Source organism: Clinocottus analis, unplaced genomic scaffold (assembly GCF_023055335.1).
Source record: "Clinocottus analis isolate CAN_PGR_092001 unplaced genomic scaffold, fCliAna1.0.p SCAF_3, whole genome shotgun sequence".
Lineage (NCBI taxonomy): Eukaryota > Metazoa > Chordata > Actinopteri > Perciformes > Cottidae > Clinocottus > Clinocottus analis.
Window position 1 is genome coordinate 19,473,687 of NW_027176042.1, and position 19,464 is coordinate 19,493,150.

A 19,464-nucleotide genomic window follows, 5' to 3' on the forward strand; every position below is an offset into this window, starting at 1 on the left:
TACTTCCTCAATTCCAGTTCTCATCTTAGGGCGGCTGCTAAGGCTTGTCAAGCTGTTTGGTGACAAACATGAAATACAGGAAGCTGGGCCGCGTTGCCTTCAAAATAAACAAAGGAAAACGTGTGAGAAAATTAAAGGAAAAGCCAGTTTTTAAATCTTTTGACACCAGCAAGTCCAAAAGTGGAGTCTCAGGTCTTTGACACTGGACTTGCAATTAATGGCCTGAAGAGATCCGGCATCAGATATTTATTTATGCTGAATGGAAAAACAGCTTTGTGAATGCCAATGTCTAGCTGAATGTCAGAGTGTGGCATTTTGATGTTTCTATTTATTTATTTATTCGTTTCTAATCAAAGGTCGAGTCTTTGAGCATCTGGCCTTCTTGTCTTGGAAAAATAACCACAGTTCAACACGAGTCAATTCTTTAACTGTGAGAATACGTCCGAAAACAATATTGTAAAACCTCTAATTGAATAAAACAGTCCATACATTGAACGCAGTCATAAAATATAAAAGTATGGAAGCCCATTTTTGACAGTTAAAAATAGATCAAATTCATGATTGTGGGATAAGAAAGTCAAAATTATGAGACAGCAAGTCATAATTATGAGATGGAAAGTCAACATTATGAGGTAGAAAATCATAAATTATGAGATAAGAAGGTCGAAATTATGAGACAGAAAGTCAGAATTATGAGAAACAAAGTCGAAATTATGAGATATAAAGTGTGTGTGAGCTCATAAGTATGACTTTTTATCTCGGAATTTGTTTAGTAATTGCCTTCTATATATAGGTCACAAAGTTGAACATTGTGAATCTTATCTTATTTTGAAATTACGAAGCGGAAGTCGCTGGTTTTCCTCACACTCGTGCGGTAAAAGCCGTCGCGCAAAGTTGCCCGGGGGCAGGAGAGGCTTCCATCAAGTTTCACACATCCTCTTCTTTCAGATAATACACTCATTTAGGTCAACCGGCCTGGGTCTGGGACACCGTGAAACATGGCTGCCGTCTCAGCCTGGTTCTGGAACGAGAGGTTCTGGCTCCCACACAACGTCACCTGGGCGGATCTGGCAGACCCAGCTCCCGGGGTAGAGTACCCCAAAGCTGGACACTTGTTTGCTGCCTTCCCGCTGGCTTTGGGGATTTTCGCCGTCAGGATACTTTTCGAAAGGTTCGTAGTCGTTGCTTATGTCGGGTTTTTTTTTTTAATTTGAAAAGCGAGGGAGAAACTCCATGAAAGTACTTTCAACGGGAGGTTTCCTCACAACAACGGAGTGATGGGTTCGCTAGCAGTTGGTCGACCAACATCTTCTAATGTGTGAGAGGGGGTTTCTTTTGTCCAAACTACACCATCTCCTCACGTCTGCCTACCGAATAATGTTCAAAATATACCGATATTTATTTTCTCAACTACTCCAAAAGGCAAATGTGTGTTAGAAATGTCCTTTAAACGTCGTCTCGTGACGCTAGCGTCACGCGTGTCCGTTACAACTCAACCGGCCCTTTTTCTTCTCAAAAGTCCCCAAACTCTCGTTGTGGATGTTTTGGTAACTCCAGACCAGCCTGGTCTTCACTGACCGGTATTATCCAGTCTGTTCCTGTCTCTAGCTGCTTTCATAGGGAAAGATGCTGCTTCTGCATTGCTGTGAAACCCCCACAGCTACTTGTCACATGTAAAGGTGAAGGTATCCATCCGGTCCTTTTGCAAAGATGTAGCTGTGTGCAAAAGTGCAGAACAATGTAGTGAGTGCACCCACACACGCACGCGCTCACGCTCACACACACCTCGGGTTGGTGCACACTTGATGGGAGCCACTTTGCATAAGATGTCCTCCAGGCATTATTCTTTGGCAAACAAGAGCAGAGGATTTATGTAATGAGTTTGCTGGTTGTTGCCTGCAACTCTCTCTCATACACGGATAAGTGCGAGCTTACTTCTACAACATGAGGAATGGAATTACGCAGACATTTTCAGGTATTTAAAGTGATTGATGGAGGTCAGTCTGGGGTCACAAACAGGGCAGTGTCTTGTTCAGACTATTTGACTATTGATTTGGGAACACCAGATGAGACGGGAGTACTGAAGATCCACTTTGCCAAAACCCATGAGGTCCAGCTTATCAACAGCTGGCATGAAGAAAAGGCTGTGCTGAAAAGTTTCTTTTAATTTGCAGAAAGTATGACTCTATTTGGAGGATCTGAACCTTTTTTCTTATCCTATTTTGTGTGCAGACACTGACCGCAGGAACAGCAAAACCACATTTCCTCATTTGTTGACTGACACTTTGATGGATGGCTTGCCACAGTGGGTTTTATTATTTGTTTCGCCGCTCGCGTTGAGGAAGGTTGTGCCTGTTTTCTGCAGCTTCAAGATAAAAGTGCCAAAGGACTGTTGCTAGATTTGACTGGATTTGTCACTTGATGCTTTTCATTCTTCCACTGCTTCAGTAAACAACTGCTGTAGTATTTGGTTTGCTATGTTGAAGTCATTTCAAGGTCCGAAAGATACTCAATACAGAAAAAGTATTTGATCTGTATGGTCCTTCACCAGTTTTAGTGTGCCTGTGGCTAGACATGCTGCAAGTATCGTTGCGTGTAACGAGGAGACGGTACACTTCCATCGCCTCCTGGCAAGGTGCAGCCGTGCTTTCACAACCGCTCATTACCAACGTTTATATTGTACGCCAACTGCATGGCTGTAAAAACTGTTTTAATCTCAGTTCACATAATGATGAAGAGCTCAGTAATCATCATTAGCCAATTATTGTTATTTAACCTCTTTAAATGTCTTTCTTTAGTTGTCTGTCAACAAAGATAACCGCATGAGGACTGAACCTCCGCTGTAATACATTCATAATGATAAATAAGAACACGGGCCACAAGTTTCTGCTTCTTAACATTTACTTGAGTAAATATATGACCGAGTCCTGCAATCGGGTAGGTTGCAGAAGATGACTTGTTGTCTCTCCGGTACGTTTATTAGTCGACCACTATCGCTTCAAACACATCGTCAGGCTTCCTCCTTTTTTAATTTAGAAACGGTCAAGTGACTGTTAATAAGGAGCAACCGGATATCGGAGGCGTCTCCAGGGAGTCGTGGAGGTGTTGGATGAGAATCTCACGGAGCTGAGGCACCTGTCTCGGGTGTCGGAGCTCGACTGCGTGTCCCTCTCCAACACGAAGACGATATCCACAGCGATTGTTATCAGAGAGTGTTAAAGCTCTCACTGTCTGACACGGACTCACTCGCTCATTCATTTATTTTTCAGATATAAACATCACACCATGGCATGAGTTTGTACTTTGCAGAAGCTAAATGCAGGCTTTGTTGATAGTTCCTTGTATCTCATACACAAACACACACACAGTCAGAGACGTGATTGGGGAGTTCTCTCAGACTCATCCTCCAACAAACATGTTTCGGCTCATGGCTCCAGTTATGCTCTCCTTTTTTCTTCAAATGACAATGTCAATGCGTGTACGTTTAGCCTGCAATGATTGGTCAATCTACGAAAATGAATTGTCAATTATTTTGATGATCATTTTGTTAACTTCCCTGATTCCAGCATTTCAAATGTAAGAATTAGATGTGTTTTGTCATATGGGAAACCAAATATATGTTTCCTTGCGTTACCTCAGGATGTGAGCAATTATTACCTTTTTTCTTTCTGACATTTTCTCAAATAAACAAGTAATTGATTAAATGATTTTGAAAATAAATGTCAGGCCTGTGGCTTTGAACAACTCCCCTTTCTAAAAAAGCTTCCCCAACAAATTTGACTGTTAATACACCTTTTATTGAACTTCCATTTCAACTGCCTTCAGTATTTGTATTTCGACTGTCAATTCAACTACAATTTGAAACGTATGAAAAAGCAGCCTTTTCTCGTTCTAGTCTTGCTATCTTAGAAGCCACAAAACCTGCTAGTTTATCTTTCTCAATCTTTTGTCTTACAGTGTTATCTTTAACAACTGCACTCTGTCATAATGCCCAAAACATCATTCTTTTCTGACAGTCACAAGGAACAATTACTCATACGGTGGAAACCTAAGCGTATTGGATATCTTCTTCCTCAATGTTTCTTATCAACGTTTTTTCTTTTCCAGCCTCTTACCTCAGACATTCATTTCTGTTCTTGCACATATTCATCAAGTGTGTCTGCAGTATTTCCCCATCTACCTGATTAATACGGCGACTGTCCTCAAACAGCCCGAGCAGGCTCCGCCTCTTCCAGACCAGTTTGTACTTGTTTGATTAAGATCATCACTTTGCCGCTGGCTGTGACTTGATGGGGGCTGTCAGGCTGTTGTGTGTGTGTGTAACTCTTGGCCCTTCTAAGCCGTGTCACGGGTTGAACGTTGTTAAGACTACAAATTGGGATTATGAGTAACCATGCTTGCTATATAATCAGTAGCGACCCGTTTTGAATGTCTCCCTTTTAAGTAAAAACTAAGTATTCTCTCTGTCAAAAGGAAGTGAGGGGTGGACAGCAACCAATAATGTTAATGTGGTGCATCAAACATCCTCCTTACTCGGTTTTCTGTTGATTTTCCCCATAATATGGCATTGTCTTTCCCCAAAGTCATGAGCCGTGCTTGTGACCCGGTGTCTGGGAAGTTTTATCCCAGTGGCGAAGCATGCTTGTTGCTACCTGCGTTCGTGCATACACAAACCACACTGAGCGCGCCGCTTAGTAACATGCCGTGTGTGTTGTGTTCAGGATCTGAGGAACGAGGACGTTGGACATTAACTTTTATCTCTCGCCCTTTCGGTGGGCAGCAGCAGAAACACCGATCAGCACTGAAAGGGTCAGGCTTGCAGGGGGTTATATCTGCCCATTTGTAAAGGAATTGAAAGGCCCATGCTTACAAGTGAACCAAGACTGTTGTCGGTATCTGTGCCACATCAGCTCATGGTTTACCTTACCCATGTGAGTGGGCAACAGTTTCATAGAGAGATTTTTACCTCAAGCCCGACCACTGAGTACATTTAGGGTGAATGAGACCGGAAGCTGCATCAGCTTCAGAGCTCCTGTGTGCCAAACATTACGTGTTGCTCATTAAGTGTTTTATGTTCAATTTTTACCTACGTTGCAATGTAGATTACCCTCTGTAATCTTTCAACAACAATATGCCACATAAAACCAACGTATCCAGTCTAACGTCTGTGCACTGAGGTGTTGGACCAGTATGTGAAGTGAAACTGCTCTTTAAAGGTCATTTAAGAACCATGTCAAATACAACTTTGCTTTAAGACACATGCAGGTTTAAAAGTATTCAACCTTTAAGACACTTGCTAGATTGGATGGTATGATAATGATTTAATCCAGCCTGTTTGATCTGCAAACACATCATCGCTCTCAAGGTAACTTCAGGGCAAACAGAAAGTGCTTGGAGGTAAAGCCGCTTATTAGAGGGAGACGATAATAAAATGGGGAGGGCAAGAAGTGTGAGCGGTTTTATGTCGGACTCGAGGCATTGTTTTTTTCTTCTTACAATGGAACAGGCTATTTTGTGGTGAGCGTTAGATTCCTCACAACCAGCAACCATCACCGCTAAGACAGTTGAGGTTTCAACATTTCAAGGATTCCTTTCCGGTTCAATACTGGCTCAGTATTTGTTTAAAGAATGAATTAGCAGAAAACAGATTACATCTTGCTGATGTGATGATCGACTAGCTTAAAAAGTAGTTGAACGCTGACAATGAGAGGCTCAAGAATCAAAAATCATATAGTTGCAGAAATGGTTGGATAAACGTCTTAAAAAACAGCCTAAGAATGGACAATGTTAACATGGATTCACATTGTTTCCGGGTCTTGAAGTTTACATTTGTCATGTTTTCCTATTGCTGCTATTTAGAGCCTCCAGTCCACTAATTGTTTCACAATGGACTTTCTGGTCAACGTCAATGCTGTAAAATTATAGTCACATCTTTTTCTGCATTCTTCTGCAAAGGGACTAGAAACACAATTTCACAAAGTTTTTCATTCAAATCAACTGGATCATGAATCCTTATGACTGTGTGACTTTGATGAAGCATTTCTTAAGTGAAGGAAGGTTTCACTGTTTGTGGAAAACCAAGAACACACCCAGAGCTTCAGAGCATTTCATTAGACACTTCTGCATCTTGTTTATCAACCCATTGTGGATGTAAACAATAACAATAAAATAAGTCTCACTCACAGGATGTTGCTTGAATTTAACCTGTATTCTATGTTTGCTTTATTTGAGCTACACCTTTCTTCAAAATTTAAAGATCAATGGCTTCTCACAAAAGCATATACATATATATATCCATACGCCTACGTTGTATAAGTCATATTCATCCACCAGCACAAAGCACAACATGCCTGTAATAGTTAATACGCTATTCAGTGATGCAGGGGTCAGAGAAGGTCATAATGTTTTTCCTCATGAAGGAAGCATCCTCCTGGGGATTTTAAGAAGCTCTCACTCAGCATGGGCGTACTGTTTATTGCTCTTTATTAGACGGGAGCCAGCCAGGCTCATGCAGCACATTAACTACGCTCTCTGTCTGCGTTTGACTGCTGGAAACACGTGACGCGCACAGACACCCGGACTACTTGAGAGAGACGGAGACGAGAGAGGGAGCAAGTGTTTGTAAATAACATTTAAAAGTAACCAAACTGGACCCGAGCCTGAGGATTCAAACCGCTGATTGACGAGTGTTTGCTTTGTTGGGCGTTACAATACATAAAGGTGCTTTCTTGTAAACAAACAAGTTGTGTTTACGTTCAGTGTTTCTCACCATGATTAAGCAATGCATCAATGAGGTCTCGCAAACGTAATGAATGCATTTCCTCCTTCACAAATCATTTGCAAGGCCCGATTTTAAACCTGCTTTGTTTATAAACATGTTTAATAACACGTCTTCTTCTTTCCGCTGTGGATCAGTGGGATACCAATTGCAGGAATGTGTATTGCTCCACCTTTGTGCATGAAACAAACACAACAGTGACCCACTTAGTGAAAAATACCTCTTTAGTACTACTCGAGGTCTAAAACTCCTCGGGTTACATTTAACTTTACAACAAAGAAGCTGTAAGTCATTTTTGATTTGTTGACCAGTCTCTGGCCTCCCACTGATTTAAGAATCTCAAACCACATGTTCACAATGTTTCTCTTCTTTGTATGTGTGAAGGAACCCCGTTCATCCGCCTCATCGCAGATTGAACGCTATTTAAAGCTTGAGCCAAACACATCCTCCAGGTTTCCTTTTAGCTTGTTTTTAGCATTGTGTGACCATTCATCACTTTGCCGCAGGTTTATTGCCGGCCCCTGTGCCCGGAGTCTCCACATCCAGCAAGGCATTGGACGAAGAGCTCAGCCCAATGCTGTGCTGGAGAAAGTGTTTACATCCATCACCCAGGTTTGGTGGCTTCCTCCCTTTTTTTTTTTTCTTCTTTTTTTTTGAAGAAGAAGCATTTGTGTTCTCGTGTTTCAGTAACTGTTCAAATCATCTGACAACTCAAAGACGAATCTATGCTTACAGAGTGTTAAAACATATGCTGCCTCCACAATACAACTCTGGACTCAATTGGGTTTAGTTCCTCGGAGAAAATAGACGTTTAGGCTGGTGTGAGGCATCTGTTTTTGCTTGGTTTTAAGGCACCTCTGCATTATTAAATGCCAAGTCAGAGTTTTCTTTATTACAATTTAGATATTGACTTGAACTCTATAAGTCAGAAATGTGTACATATGACAGGTCTACTGAAACAACAGCTCAATAAACAACATAATAAAAGTAACATGGTCTTCGGAGGAAAAGATATATGTATGTATCAGCTTCATTAAAACAGTATTGGAGCCGTCCTGTCTCCAGTCACACTGTACATTGGTCATACCATTTTTTCTCTACTGTTTTCCTCTGAATCAATTTAATTTAGATTTAAATAAATTGAAATATCTCAGACATCATATAATAACATAGAGAGCGCGTGTACTGTAGTTTTGGGTAATTTTTGACTCTAAGGCCACTCTTCATCTCTCACGAAACTAAACGGTTGTGTGATTAAGTGGAGGCTAGATCCAGACAATGAAACATTTATGGAGATGTTTGTTGATGATTAAATTCCTCAAATTACTTCCACTGAAGGAACTGAACTGCAGTTCAGACACTTAGATTGTGCAACGGCACATTTCTTTCCCAAATAAAATGCTTCCTGATGCTTTTTTTTTGTCTTTGCTGAGTGTGTTCTCTTGAGAGATTAAAGCACACAATTACAATATGCTCGTACTGGTCACTGTATATGTAAAGTAATCGAGCTTCCTCTTCATTATTGTTGGTGCGCTTCAATCAAAGCCGAGTTGTCTTCTCTGCACAGGATCCAGACTCTCGCCATCTGAATGGCTTGTCCAAGCAGCTGGACTGGGATGCGCGAAAGGTCCAGCGCTGGTTCAGGCACCGCAGGAACCAAGATAAACCCAGCACGCACACCAAGTTCTGCGAGAGCATGTAGGTTAATCCCTATTGTGTTCCCCTTTCACCTCTCTGCAGGCTCAGGCACACACTGGTTGATTTCTGTGCAGGTGTAGTGTGATGTTTTCTGTGGATCTGTGCAGACTTTCAGTCCTTTCTTCTCCAAAGGCTTTTCATTGTTCGCACTTGAATATAGATTTTCAATAAGAATGCAGGTTATGTTAGAATAAGGATTGTGGCAGGTAGATGCATACCGTATATTATATTTAATATGTGCTGATTCTCTCTTAAACCAGCCCTATGTTCTGGACCATAATTCCTTCTTGTTTACTTGTAGGTGGAGGTTTACATTTTATGTGTTCATATTTACCTATGGGCTCCGGTTTCTGTGGCAGGTGAGCACATGATCAGATCAAGCTTGGATTGGCTTTGTGCATTGTTTGTTCTTTCATTGAGGATATTGTTTGATTGGCTGGGCATATTTCCAAAGATAAAAACCTCGAGGATTGTTTGCTGAAATAATATGTTTTGTTTTTTTTAGTCTCCTTGGATGTGGGATACACAACTTTGCTGGTATGGTTATCCTTATCAGGTATGATCCAGTTCTAATTGTTCTCTATATAATCTATGATGCAATCAAACTACGACCTCAACAAGTCCCTCTAAATACAATCAACAAAGTCAATACATTAACTTTTATTGCAGGGCTATTGGTTCGGATTGCATGACTTTGTACCTAATAAACTGGTTCATAGTTATCTATGGAAAACCGCACTGAGTCACTTCATACTTGAGTAAACGGGACAGTATGACAATAGAACTATTGTCATACTCTATATGCTTTTACATCACTTCCTTCTGCTGAATAAAAAGCTGTCTGACAAGTTAAATCATGTAATTGTCTTATTGCAGATATACTGGTATGAGTGTGTAATGTTGGCCAAATGTCTTTTTGCAGATTTCAGTCCCAGACAGGCCCACCGGTAACATTTCCATCATATACCAACTCAAGCTCATGTTCACGTTCAGATTGCAGCTAAACACAGTTAAAGACTGAAATGAGTGATTGTAGAGACTGAACCCAGTTTAAGACACAATTTAGACACGATTCACTGGACGGCATCTCCGGCTTTATCGATGAAGTAACTTTGGACATCACGGTGGTTCACTGAAAGGGATGTTGTGATGAGCACAGTGGTGGTCACACGTCATTCTTTCACTCTTAATGCTGTGTGTTAGACAATGCTTTTTAAAGGTGCTTTATTCCAAATTCAAAACATAAATATGATTGAGTGATTACCTCCATGTGCACGCACTAACATGGATCGACTATGTAAACAAAACTTGTATCAAAACACAGAGGTAGAGCGACTCCACTATATCTTTACAGCTGCTATATAAATGCTCTGAATTTCAAATTCAGCACCTTTTTTTAAAAATTTTTATATGAATAAATTTCTTATCTGAACTGACTCTCTAAACTTGCCCCACCTGTCTGTCTCTTCAGGTCATGACTCCGGGTCTTTACCACTACTATGTGACCGAACTGGCTTTCTACTGGTCTCTCATGTTCTCCCAATTCATCGACATAAAGAGGAAGGTGAGCGGGACAACGCTGTCTCTGTTAGATTAGACCACAATGGACCCACCGTGGTTTAACCACTCCTTGTGAAATAGCTGTTAATAGGTCTACTGTTCCTCTTTTGGCAGTGGCGTAACATGTGGTTATGTGTGACGCAAATATTTTCAAATGTATGCAGATAAAGGGCATCGAGATCGAGTTATGGAAGGTCACATGTTTTTGGGGCTCCGCTCCTTCTGTGAATGCTTTGTATTTTCAGCACGAGGGCATCCACTGGCATGTGATTTGCAGAATGGAGCAGGCCTAACTCTTTAAAAATTAGAGAAATTCCTCTGAATGCCAGCGTATTAGAGCTGGAGTTTGTGACAGATGTTTGCCTTTAATGTTTGAGATGTCTCAACCAGCGAATATCTGGAATAGGAAGTAGGAAAAGTGGGCCAGCGCCACATGATTGAATTAAGAGTCGAGCTGAACGCGAAGCGGCAGCTTGTCTGATTTCACATGTTGTGTAATATATGAATTCTGCATGATGTTCAGATGAGGCTAATGGAGCTCCTGCTCAGCAGATTGTTTCACTGGATTTGTGTTTATTAAGCTAAAAGAAATTCCTCAAAGCCTTTCTTGACATTTACCTTTTACTCTGCTCGGTTTCATTGTGATAACTTTACAGTTTGCTCCAAGCCACCAAGGTAGTGAGTAAATATGTGTGTTAAAAGGTGTCGCTAGACAAGCAAAAGAGCCAGTATTCATGCAAACAGAGGCGTAGTGTACATATTTGAACCGGTCAAATATGAGATTCTAGGAACATGGATGTTGCACTTCACTGGATTTACAACCTCTCAAAGTACTTCACTTTGTAATTTGAGTATTTAGCTAATACACCACGGTCTCGAGAAGTCAGCCTGAACTGTGAGAAAAATGTTGATCCCCAGAGGGTAAAATGCGGAAACGAGAAGAGAGAACATGAAGAGTCCAATCCCCTCATGAAGTCTGGCCTGCTGCTGTCAGCTCTGATGACTTCACTGTCAGACGAACAATGCTTCTGTCTTTGCTCTTAAATTCCTGCATGTGTCTTTGTCTTTTCGCACTATGGATCCCTCCCTTATATCGTCTCTCCGTCCGTCTGGCTGCATGAATCGAGCGCCGCCTGTTTCTGGTCTCTCTGAAACAGTGGAACTTTTCTAAGAAACAATGATGATGAAATTCAGAGCATATTTATCAGTGTTGTTCAAAACGTGACCCCGCGCGGTCACACTGGCCATACATCAAGCTTTTGTTGCAGCTTCGTGAACGTTTCGCTGTGAAGGTCATGGATGGGTAAGGGGGGAGCTGTTGCCAAGGACACAAAGTGCTAAAACACTGAGAGACGAGGACTACTTGCAGTGCAAAGAGCAATTACACACATCCACTCAAAGTGTCTCTAAAGTGTGTATGTGTTGTATATTAATATTTTGCCATACTGTTTCCTGGCCTTGTGATGGACAGGGATCTTGTGACAGGAATACACAGTTGTAGCATTAGTAACGGTGAGATGTGTGTGGCTGAATGAGGGCATGAAGCTACATTTCCCTTTTTTTTGTTAACAGCAAACATGTTTTTCTTTTTTTTTAAATTTAAACTGTTTTTTTTTCCAGCATTTAGCTCAGGCAGAATGCTGCAGCCAGACACTTACCATTCAACCATTCAGTTGTCTGGTGGTGTCAGCAAAGCTTTTTATGTCCACCAAACACACTTGATTAAGAGAAAAGATGGTGTCTGTTGTCATGGCTCCCACACAAAAAAACACCTTGTGTCCATTGTGACTTCTTTTGCATTTCCACTTAAGATATTTCCTTTATACATTTGCATCACCAACAAAGTTGCTGCCTTTTATTTTGCATTATCTGTTTTATTTCACATTGTAGCTACAGCTATTTATTCTGCGTAGTTGAGGAAAGCGTATGTCTGGACTGTGCTGTGTGTTATCCTGATTATTGTTACTTTGAGCAGAACTAAATGCTTTGTGTCTATGTTTTGGTAGGTTTCTTTTAGCCAGAATCAAACTGCGGGTGTTGTGGGGGGGGGGGTAAGGGGGCGGACATGTACGTGACGTGTATGGGGGTCTGCATCATGCATGGCCTCCTTGTTCATCGGGACGCAGAGTACTAGACCCCCGTACTTGTCAACTTTTAACCCTCAGTAGCATTTCCTTTGTAGCACAACAGTCAATGTCCTCAATGGCAAGACAAAGAAGTGGGATTTGTGCCAAAAATACACTCCACAACAACACAAGTAAACAACCTGTTTACTTGTATGCTAACTATTCCTCTTTCCCTCTCGCTCCCTTTTTATTTTTCAGGACTTCCTGATAATGTTCATCCATCACCTGGCGACAGTGAGCCTGATCAGCTTTTCTTACGTCAACAACATGACGCGAGTCGGGAGCCTCGTGATGTGCGTCCACGACGCCTCAGACTTCCTGCTAGAGGTCAGTCAGACACAGCGATGAATAGTACAGAAATTACGACACCGGTGAATGTTTTAAGCAACTGACTACAAATCACATATACTGTACTTGACTTTACTTCGGTAATAGACAAACTGTAACTGATCCTCTCCAGAGGAATATAATTATTCTCTGAGTCAAAAGGCGAAGGTTTACCTAATGAACTATCTACTTGAAAGTCAAAACACTGTTATTCGACAGAAGTGATTGCCAATATGCTGATGCATTTATACTGAAGATCAGGAACATGTGACTGCTGTTGACACAGTTAGTGTTTGGTTTCAGCTCTCACATTTACAACACTATAGTTTCCTCTTGGGATGTTGTTCACTAGCCTTTTGCTTCACATTGCTTCAGTTGTTTTTTTGCACAATGGAGATGAAATCTGATAATTATTTAGTTTTTCAGTCACTTCCTCTTGGTTGAGATCCAAATAGAGTTGATGGGGAGAAAAAAAAAAGATTATCTACATTAAAATTGTAATTAACTGTAACATCTGTTTTTTCTCTTCTTTTTCCAACAGGCAGGTAAAATGGCCAACTATGCCAAGTACCAGCGCTTGTGTGACTTCCTCTTCATTGTGTTTAGTGCAGCATTCTTCATCACAAGATTAGTTATTTATCCAGTATGGTGAGTTTTCAGTTACTATCAAAACTCAATATTATAACTACTCTGCCATAACATTTATGAATGTGTTGATGCACAGCACGGCATTGTTTTAATGAAATAATCTCATTCGCTGAGCTTAGGTGTCTAATGTGTGCATAACACTGTCTTTGAGCTTAGCTTGCACAGAAAACACTGTAATCCTATAATCTGTTTTAGATGTAGGGATGGCTAAACTCTATCAAGGCTGCAGGGTGTTATTGAAATAACAGTCCACATTTCTACATCTCTTATTAAAAAATGCTATTGAATTAAGTCACTTTTAATCCATCCATTATTATCATCTATGTATTGACTGTAGGACATTATTTATTGTAGGTAGATAGTTAATATTATCTTAGGAACATGAAGTTGACCACTATGTAGGTTTATCAAAACATTAAAGCTCAAATTAGCTGATGAAAGTACACAACCTGTACTTTACAAACATGGAGAAAACCACCATCAGCATCCTGCTTTAGAAACAATATGAAACAAAGTGACGCAACCATCACCAGATGGTTAATCAAAGGAGGCGCCTGACAGCTGACGGCTTTGTCGTCATTTTACTTCCTAAGCAGAGCACTACGGAGACGCGTGCTACGTCGCTTTGGATAGCAACTGTTCCTCGACTGAGACCTGTGTCTAAGCGAGTTCAACCTCCAGGGAGTCGAACAATAGGGAACCTATCATTGACGAAAGTAACCCGAGCAGCTAGATTCAGTGTCTTAGTGTGGATGAGTGATAAAGCTAGTGTTGCCGCTGCAGCTACCTGGACTGAAATCCATACCTCTGCTGGGGGAGCTGGGCCTGTTGATAGCCTTCTGTCACTCAGCCGGACTTAAAGGAAGACGTGACCTCACCGAACATTACGCTCGAGCTGTTTTACCCGCCTCATTGGTTGCCATTGGCATCCAAACAGGAATGACATTGTTTCCGTTTTTTTAATGGGCCTATTTACACATTAATAATGTGTAAAGTACAGCTCGACTACCTTCACATCCATTTGTCTTGTGTTTTTCCAGGGTCCTGAACTCTACTTTGTTTGAGAGCTGGGCCATAGTCGGGCCGTACCCGTCCTGGTGGCTCTTCAACTTCTTGCTGCTGGTCCTCCAAGTGCTGCACATCATCTGGTTCTACCTCATAGCCAGTATAGCTGTGAAAGCTATGCTGCGGGGCAAGGTGGGTCACAGAAGTACTGTAACGAAGAGCTGAAACAGGTTAACAATTAGTTGATCCTATCCTACCCCTACATGTAGACAATCGCCACTCGAATGTGAAGACGTGCTCCTTTTTGTTGTCTAAAATAGAAAATATGCCGTGGATATGTTTAGATATTAGACTTCTGGTTACACAAAACACATTTGAAGAACCTTAGGTTTCTCCAAAACTGTAGTGGGTTCAGTATTTGCTGACATTTTGTTGAAATGAGTCCTACGCATAAAGCTCTCCTTGCACAAGAGCAATTTTGTTTTCAGCTCCTAGAACATGCAAACACTCACTTGTTAAGTATACTGCAGCTCCAACTCTATCCAAAGGGGCCTAGATACACAACATTTCTTACAAATATATTTCCCACAATATTTATCACTCTTCTTTAATGTTTTTTTTGTCAGCAAAGATTAACAAAAAGGTCCCACAACAAGAACAAGGACTTGGACAACGAACAAATATATCTGTCTAGGACCAGAAGGTTAACTGAAATGTACAACACGACAAGCTATTTTTTGGTATTTCCTTGTTGTGTTGTACATTTACATGTACAGCGAATAGCTGTCCCTGACTCTGTCTCGTTCTCTCTGCAGACGCGGGTTGTTTCCTCTCCCTCTGGAAAGAGAGAGGGCGATGCCGTCTGTCTGTCTGTCTCCGCTACTCTCTCGCTTCTTCTCCATTTGCTTTGTCCACTTGAGACCTTTTCCTTCTCTGTTTCTGGCTGTAAGTTTCTGTCGACTCTCCTTCTGCTGTGATTTCTTTCACACATTTTAAGTTAATCTGCCCTTGGACAGCTGTTGCGGTTCACCAACACTCAGATTTAACGGCTTTCACAAAGGCGGCAGTGAGAGGAGTGTTGTAGATTATAAGAAATGCAGTAATAGTGTCATGAATGTCAGGTACTTCTAACGGTTACTCTTCAGGCAGTTGAGTGATGACATTGTCCGGCATCACCTCCGTGTGGTTATGATGAACACCAATGATTTGCATGCATAACAAGTTTGTGGGGCTTGAAGCTGCACGGTGAAATACGCCTGTCATTAGAACTGCATGCTTGGTAACCAATGATTTAGTCTGAGTTACTTTATACTTTAATGTTATGTTACTTCATACTTCACCATGTCAGCGGCAAACTTTTTATTTTCTAATTTTACAACATTTTTATGTCACTGTAGGTCATTTGCATATGAAGATTGTAAAAGGCTGCAATCAGCATGTAAATTAAACCAACAATATAATTGTTTAAATTGTGAAAATAGCTCGACAGCATCCAGCTCCAATATTAAAAGATATCTTATGTTACTGCATTAATACTAATTATTTAATATATATTATGTGTATATTATGATGTATACGGGCAGTAGTTGTTTTCTAGATTTTAAATGTTTTGAGTTTTACTTGCAACAAACAGTATTTGTATTTAGTTTTTAAAGTAAAATATGTTAATACTCTTCCGTCCAGTCAACAAACAAAAAGATGAGCTTCACAAATTCCACTCAAAGGGACTAACACTAAGTTCTCTTTTTATTTAGCTTGTGCATTATTTTGTCGAACCTCTGTCCTTATTTCTGTCCAAACAATAATATCCCGTTTCCTCCTCCATCTGCCTTCAAGGTGTGCAACGATGTACGCAGTGACATTGAGAGCAGCTCAGACGAAGAGCCCGACACGCCTAAAGAAGGCCCGAGGGCCTTTTCTCATTCACCTAAGGGAGAAAACGGCACCAGGAGCCACTGTGTTGCCGCCAAAGACGGAGTGCAGAACAGCTCTGGTGACTGGTAGCCCCCTGCAGTCCATCCCTCACAATGTCTCCGACCGCTTTTTGACATTCCCTTGACGTCCGAGGCACCCACAAACACATACACAGTCTGGTCACACTGACGAGTGGACACATGACGAGCCGACGGTGGATGAAAAAGACACCGACGTCTGCTTTGAAGAGCCCTGTACTGACTTGTACGACACAACTCGAGATGACGTGTGAAAGCTGGAATGATATGTGTTGAAGAAAGTTTTTTGTGTAGTCTTATTTCTTCAATGATGGGATTTCTTTTGTGCTGAGTTTGGCTGCAGTTGTTGATTTGTTTCAATGTTCTCTCCCAGTTTTATTGGTCAGATGAACTTGTATGTTTTTGTGTTAGTTTAATTCAAACTGGATCACAAAGGGTAGAAAACACTAGTCTCTGGAATGTTGTTGCATTTCTAATCTGATGTACAGTAGGTATTAGACATATTTAATTGTCGTAGCTGTGGTTTTATCAGCTCTTAAAGAAGGGCACCTGCTGTGTGTATGATGAGCAGAAGTACACACTTGAAAGTTGAACAACAGTTTCTGTCTTCAATGATTTACCATGGATTATTTCCTTTTAACATTGTTTGGCAACTTTGACTTAACTTTATTTCAGTTTCACTGTGTTTTTTACTACTTCCTCCGAGATTAAATGTTTTTGAATTGTTTGTCACTGCCTATAGAGGAATCCAGGTATGAGGGCTGTACTAAATGCTTGGTATCATGTTCTCACTTGAGTGCCTTGTAAAACAAATATATTTCCAAATATATTCTGTTGATAAGCGGCAGTTCATCTTGCAGTCCTGTTCATAAACACTACATTGCTTTGTGTGGTTAAAGGCATTTAATACAAGTACAGTCATCTTCACTCCTGATACTCATGGATCTTATGCTGGCCATCGGAGCAAATATGTTATTTTTGTATTTGCTTGGTGGAGTTTTTACAAACATCTGGGCACACCCTCACAATAAATCACTTGAATGTCCTGAGAAGACATTCACATCTTCATTGTTTTGCGACGACAAAAAAAAAAATGGAGGAATGGGAAATGTCCACATCTGTGCAAAAAACTAGAATACTCCCCCTCCTCCGATCAGTCGTTGATGACTTCAGGGTCCTGGTTCTCTGCTGCCAGCTTCAGCGCTTTCTGCTTCTGCACAAAACGGTATCCTCGCAATGCGCACAGGTAGCCTCCGTAGGCCGTCAGCAGCATCATCGAGGCGGAAAACGTCCGGTAGCCGATGTCAGCCAGGCGCTTTCCAGACACCATCATGATGATGAGGAGGAGGAGGATCCTAAAAAAGGGAACAGGGACAGACAGTCTGAGCAGGTTCAGCAGCAAAATACAGCAAGGCCGAGCTCCTTGTGGCACTCGCAAGTCTGTCTGTGGCACCCCTGACTACTGGTGGCAAGTCTGACTAGTCGTGGCACTCCTGTGGCAACTACAGGCGTGTATATCTTTAACTAGTAGTGGCACATCTCTAGTGGCGATAGTCAGTCCCCTAGTGGTGGCACATCTATGACCACTGGTGGCAAGTCTCTGACCAGTCGTGGCACTCCTGTGGCAACTATTGGCACTGGCTGCTCGTGGTACCTTTCGGAGAGAAGTGGCTCAGTTAACTCTAAAATCATGAATATGATTTACGGCAGCTGGACTGTCGTAACAACAACGGCTGTTCTCAGGAAATGTGAGTCCATCCACCGCATCACATTTGCTCAGCATGTAAATGTGCTGTGTTTATTTTATTGCAAAACTTGATTGTATATGACTTGCATTGATGATATGGGGCTGCATTGATTCACACACTGTTTAATTGTTGTTAATCCAGAATTTGAATGATTTTCTCGATGTAACTGTCGTTGGTAAATCCAATGTTAAGTCTCAGCAGCAGCTCGTTCACGCACTAATGTCTTCAACAGTCTCTAGTCTGTGTTACGTCTCAACGTTGACGTCCATAAAAATTTAGTTACTTTGTCTTTTTTTTCTGCAAGCACGCTAGCAGTCGGTCACCTGTCGTTACATACACAGTTTAGCACACTATTGTATCGACTTCTAAAACAGCTCACGTCTTTGTCACGTCTACTGTTGAAGCAAATACTTAAATCTGGGCTCACCTTTTTTTTTAAGAAGCGATAACAATAACACAGGTTATTGTAGCTGTCCTCAATGTCAGCACAACGACTGCTGAAGTTAAAACGCAAGCAAGCTAACCTTTCGTAAGGTACAGAAGCTCAGAGGGGACAAAACTGCGAGCAAAGTTTCACAGTGACACCTACTGACTGGGAGTACTCGGTATAGCTTCGCTAAAACTCTTAATTTAGGGGTTTTTTTTCAACCTGGTGACATTTGTTGGACATCTTGAATCTTAATGTCTTTTTATATTTTATATATATATATATATTTTATCTCAAAATTATGACTCACATATTATAGTTAATTTGATAGTGACAATACGTCTGTAACTTACATGTTTAATACGACAATGCGTAGCTAACATTTTAATCTGACTTTTTAAAAAAAAGAAAAAAAAACTAACATTTTTAAAAAAAGAAGAAAAAACTTCTTTTTTTTAATCTATTGATATAGAAAGGCCAATGCTGTTTATTTTTGCTAATGTTTATGGTAAATTGAAGAAAGAAAAAACAGTGTTTTTTTCGAATTGCCAGCCTCGGGGTTGGTTGCGGCATCGTCGTATTTACATCTATTGTGCACCAGATACACGTAGATACTGACGAGCACCCCTTGACTGACGCATCGCTCTAGGGACTTGTACCGCATTCAGCTAATGCAGCCGTACATCATACGGAAGTCACCAGAGTGTGTGGGAGGAAACCTGAGAAACCCACCTAGACACGAGGGCTAGTGCAAGCGCCAGACACCGGTTGCGAACCCGGGTCTTAGGTGTGCGGGTGCTAATCCTGGTATCGCCGTCTACCAGTCTAGCCCCCTACACCATCGTGATAGCCAATATGTTCAATGCATTACGTCCTATTTATCTAAGTTCTAAATTCTAAAGACATGACGCGTTACTCTTGTGCCACGTAACCAGGTTTGAAGTGAATTTATGTAGCGAGGGTTTATCTTGCGCTTAAACTTTACACCAATACTTTGGACAAGACTGCGCTTTAATTCATGTCACACACCACTAGAACCCCCCCCCCCCCCCCCCGCCCCCTTCTCTTCCTTTTCCTGAAAAAAAAAAGAAAACATCCTAAAATTACATTTTGTGACTGAGCAACAGTAGTATTCAGAGAATGTCAACTTTCAGTTGTGAGTTTTCTCATCAAGTACAGAGAAGATCGCATATTG

At 41.2% G+C, this 19,464-nt stretch overlaps 2 protein-coding genes across 2 annotated transcripts; one reads left to right on the forward strand and one right to left on the reverse strand.

Annotated features, from left to right (window-relative positions):
• The first annotated feature begins 882 nt into the window (after positions 1-882).
• Positions 883-16,986, forward strand: cers5 (ceramide synthase 5). The gene is made up of 10 exons (XM_068593983.1): positions 883-1,171; positions 7,285-7,390; positions 8,346-8,476; positions 8,778-8,835; positions 8,982-9,032; positions 9,948-10,040; positions 12,361-12,489; positions 13,031-13,137; positions 14,178-14,334; positions 15,979-16,986. Exons 1-10 carry the CDS (start codon positions 999-1,001, stop codon positions 16,144-16,146), a joined length of 1,173 nt encoding a protein of 390 aa, XP_068450084.1. The 5' UTR covers positions 883-998; the 3' UTR covers positions 16,147-16,986.
• cox14 (cytochrome c oxidase assembly factor COX14) lies at positions 16,979-18,371 on the reverse strand. The gene is made up of 2 exons (XM_068593985.1): positions 18,270-18,371; positions 16,979-17,449 (listed from the first exon to the last, which is right to left on the reverse strand). Exon 2 carries the CDS (start codon positions 17,425-17,427, stop codon positions 17,248-17,250), a length of 180 nt encoding a protein of 59 aa, XP_068450086.1. The 5' UTR covers positions 17,428-17,449; positions 18,270-18,371; the 3' UTR covers positions 16,979-17,247.
• Positions 18,372-19,464: the final 1,093 nt, after the last annotated feature.

Excerpts from the sequence above, each read along its gene's own strand:
- cers5 (XM_068593983.1), top strand. The coding sequence starts at position 999 with ATGGCTGCCGTCTCAGCCTGGTTCTGGAACGAGAGGTTCTGGCTCCCA. Across the intron at positions 7,391-8,345 it reads TGTTTACATCCATCACCCAG|GATCCAGACTCTCGCCATCT; the intron begins GTTTGGTGGCTT and ends TTCTCTGCACAG. Across the intron at positions 9,033-9,947 it reads GGTATGGTTATCCTTATCAG|GTCATGACTCCGGGTCTTTA; the intron begins GTATGATCCAGT and ends CTGTCTCTTCAG.
- cox14 (XM_068593985.1), bottom strand. The coding sequence starts at position 17,427 with ATGATGGTGTCTGGAAAGCGCCTGGCTGACATCGGCTACCGGACGTTT.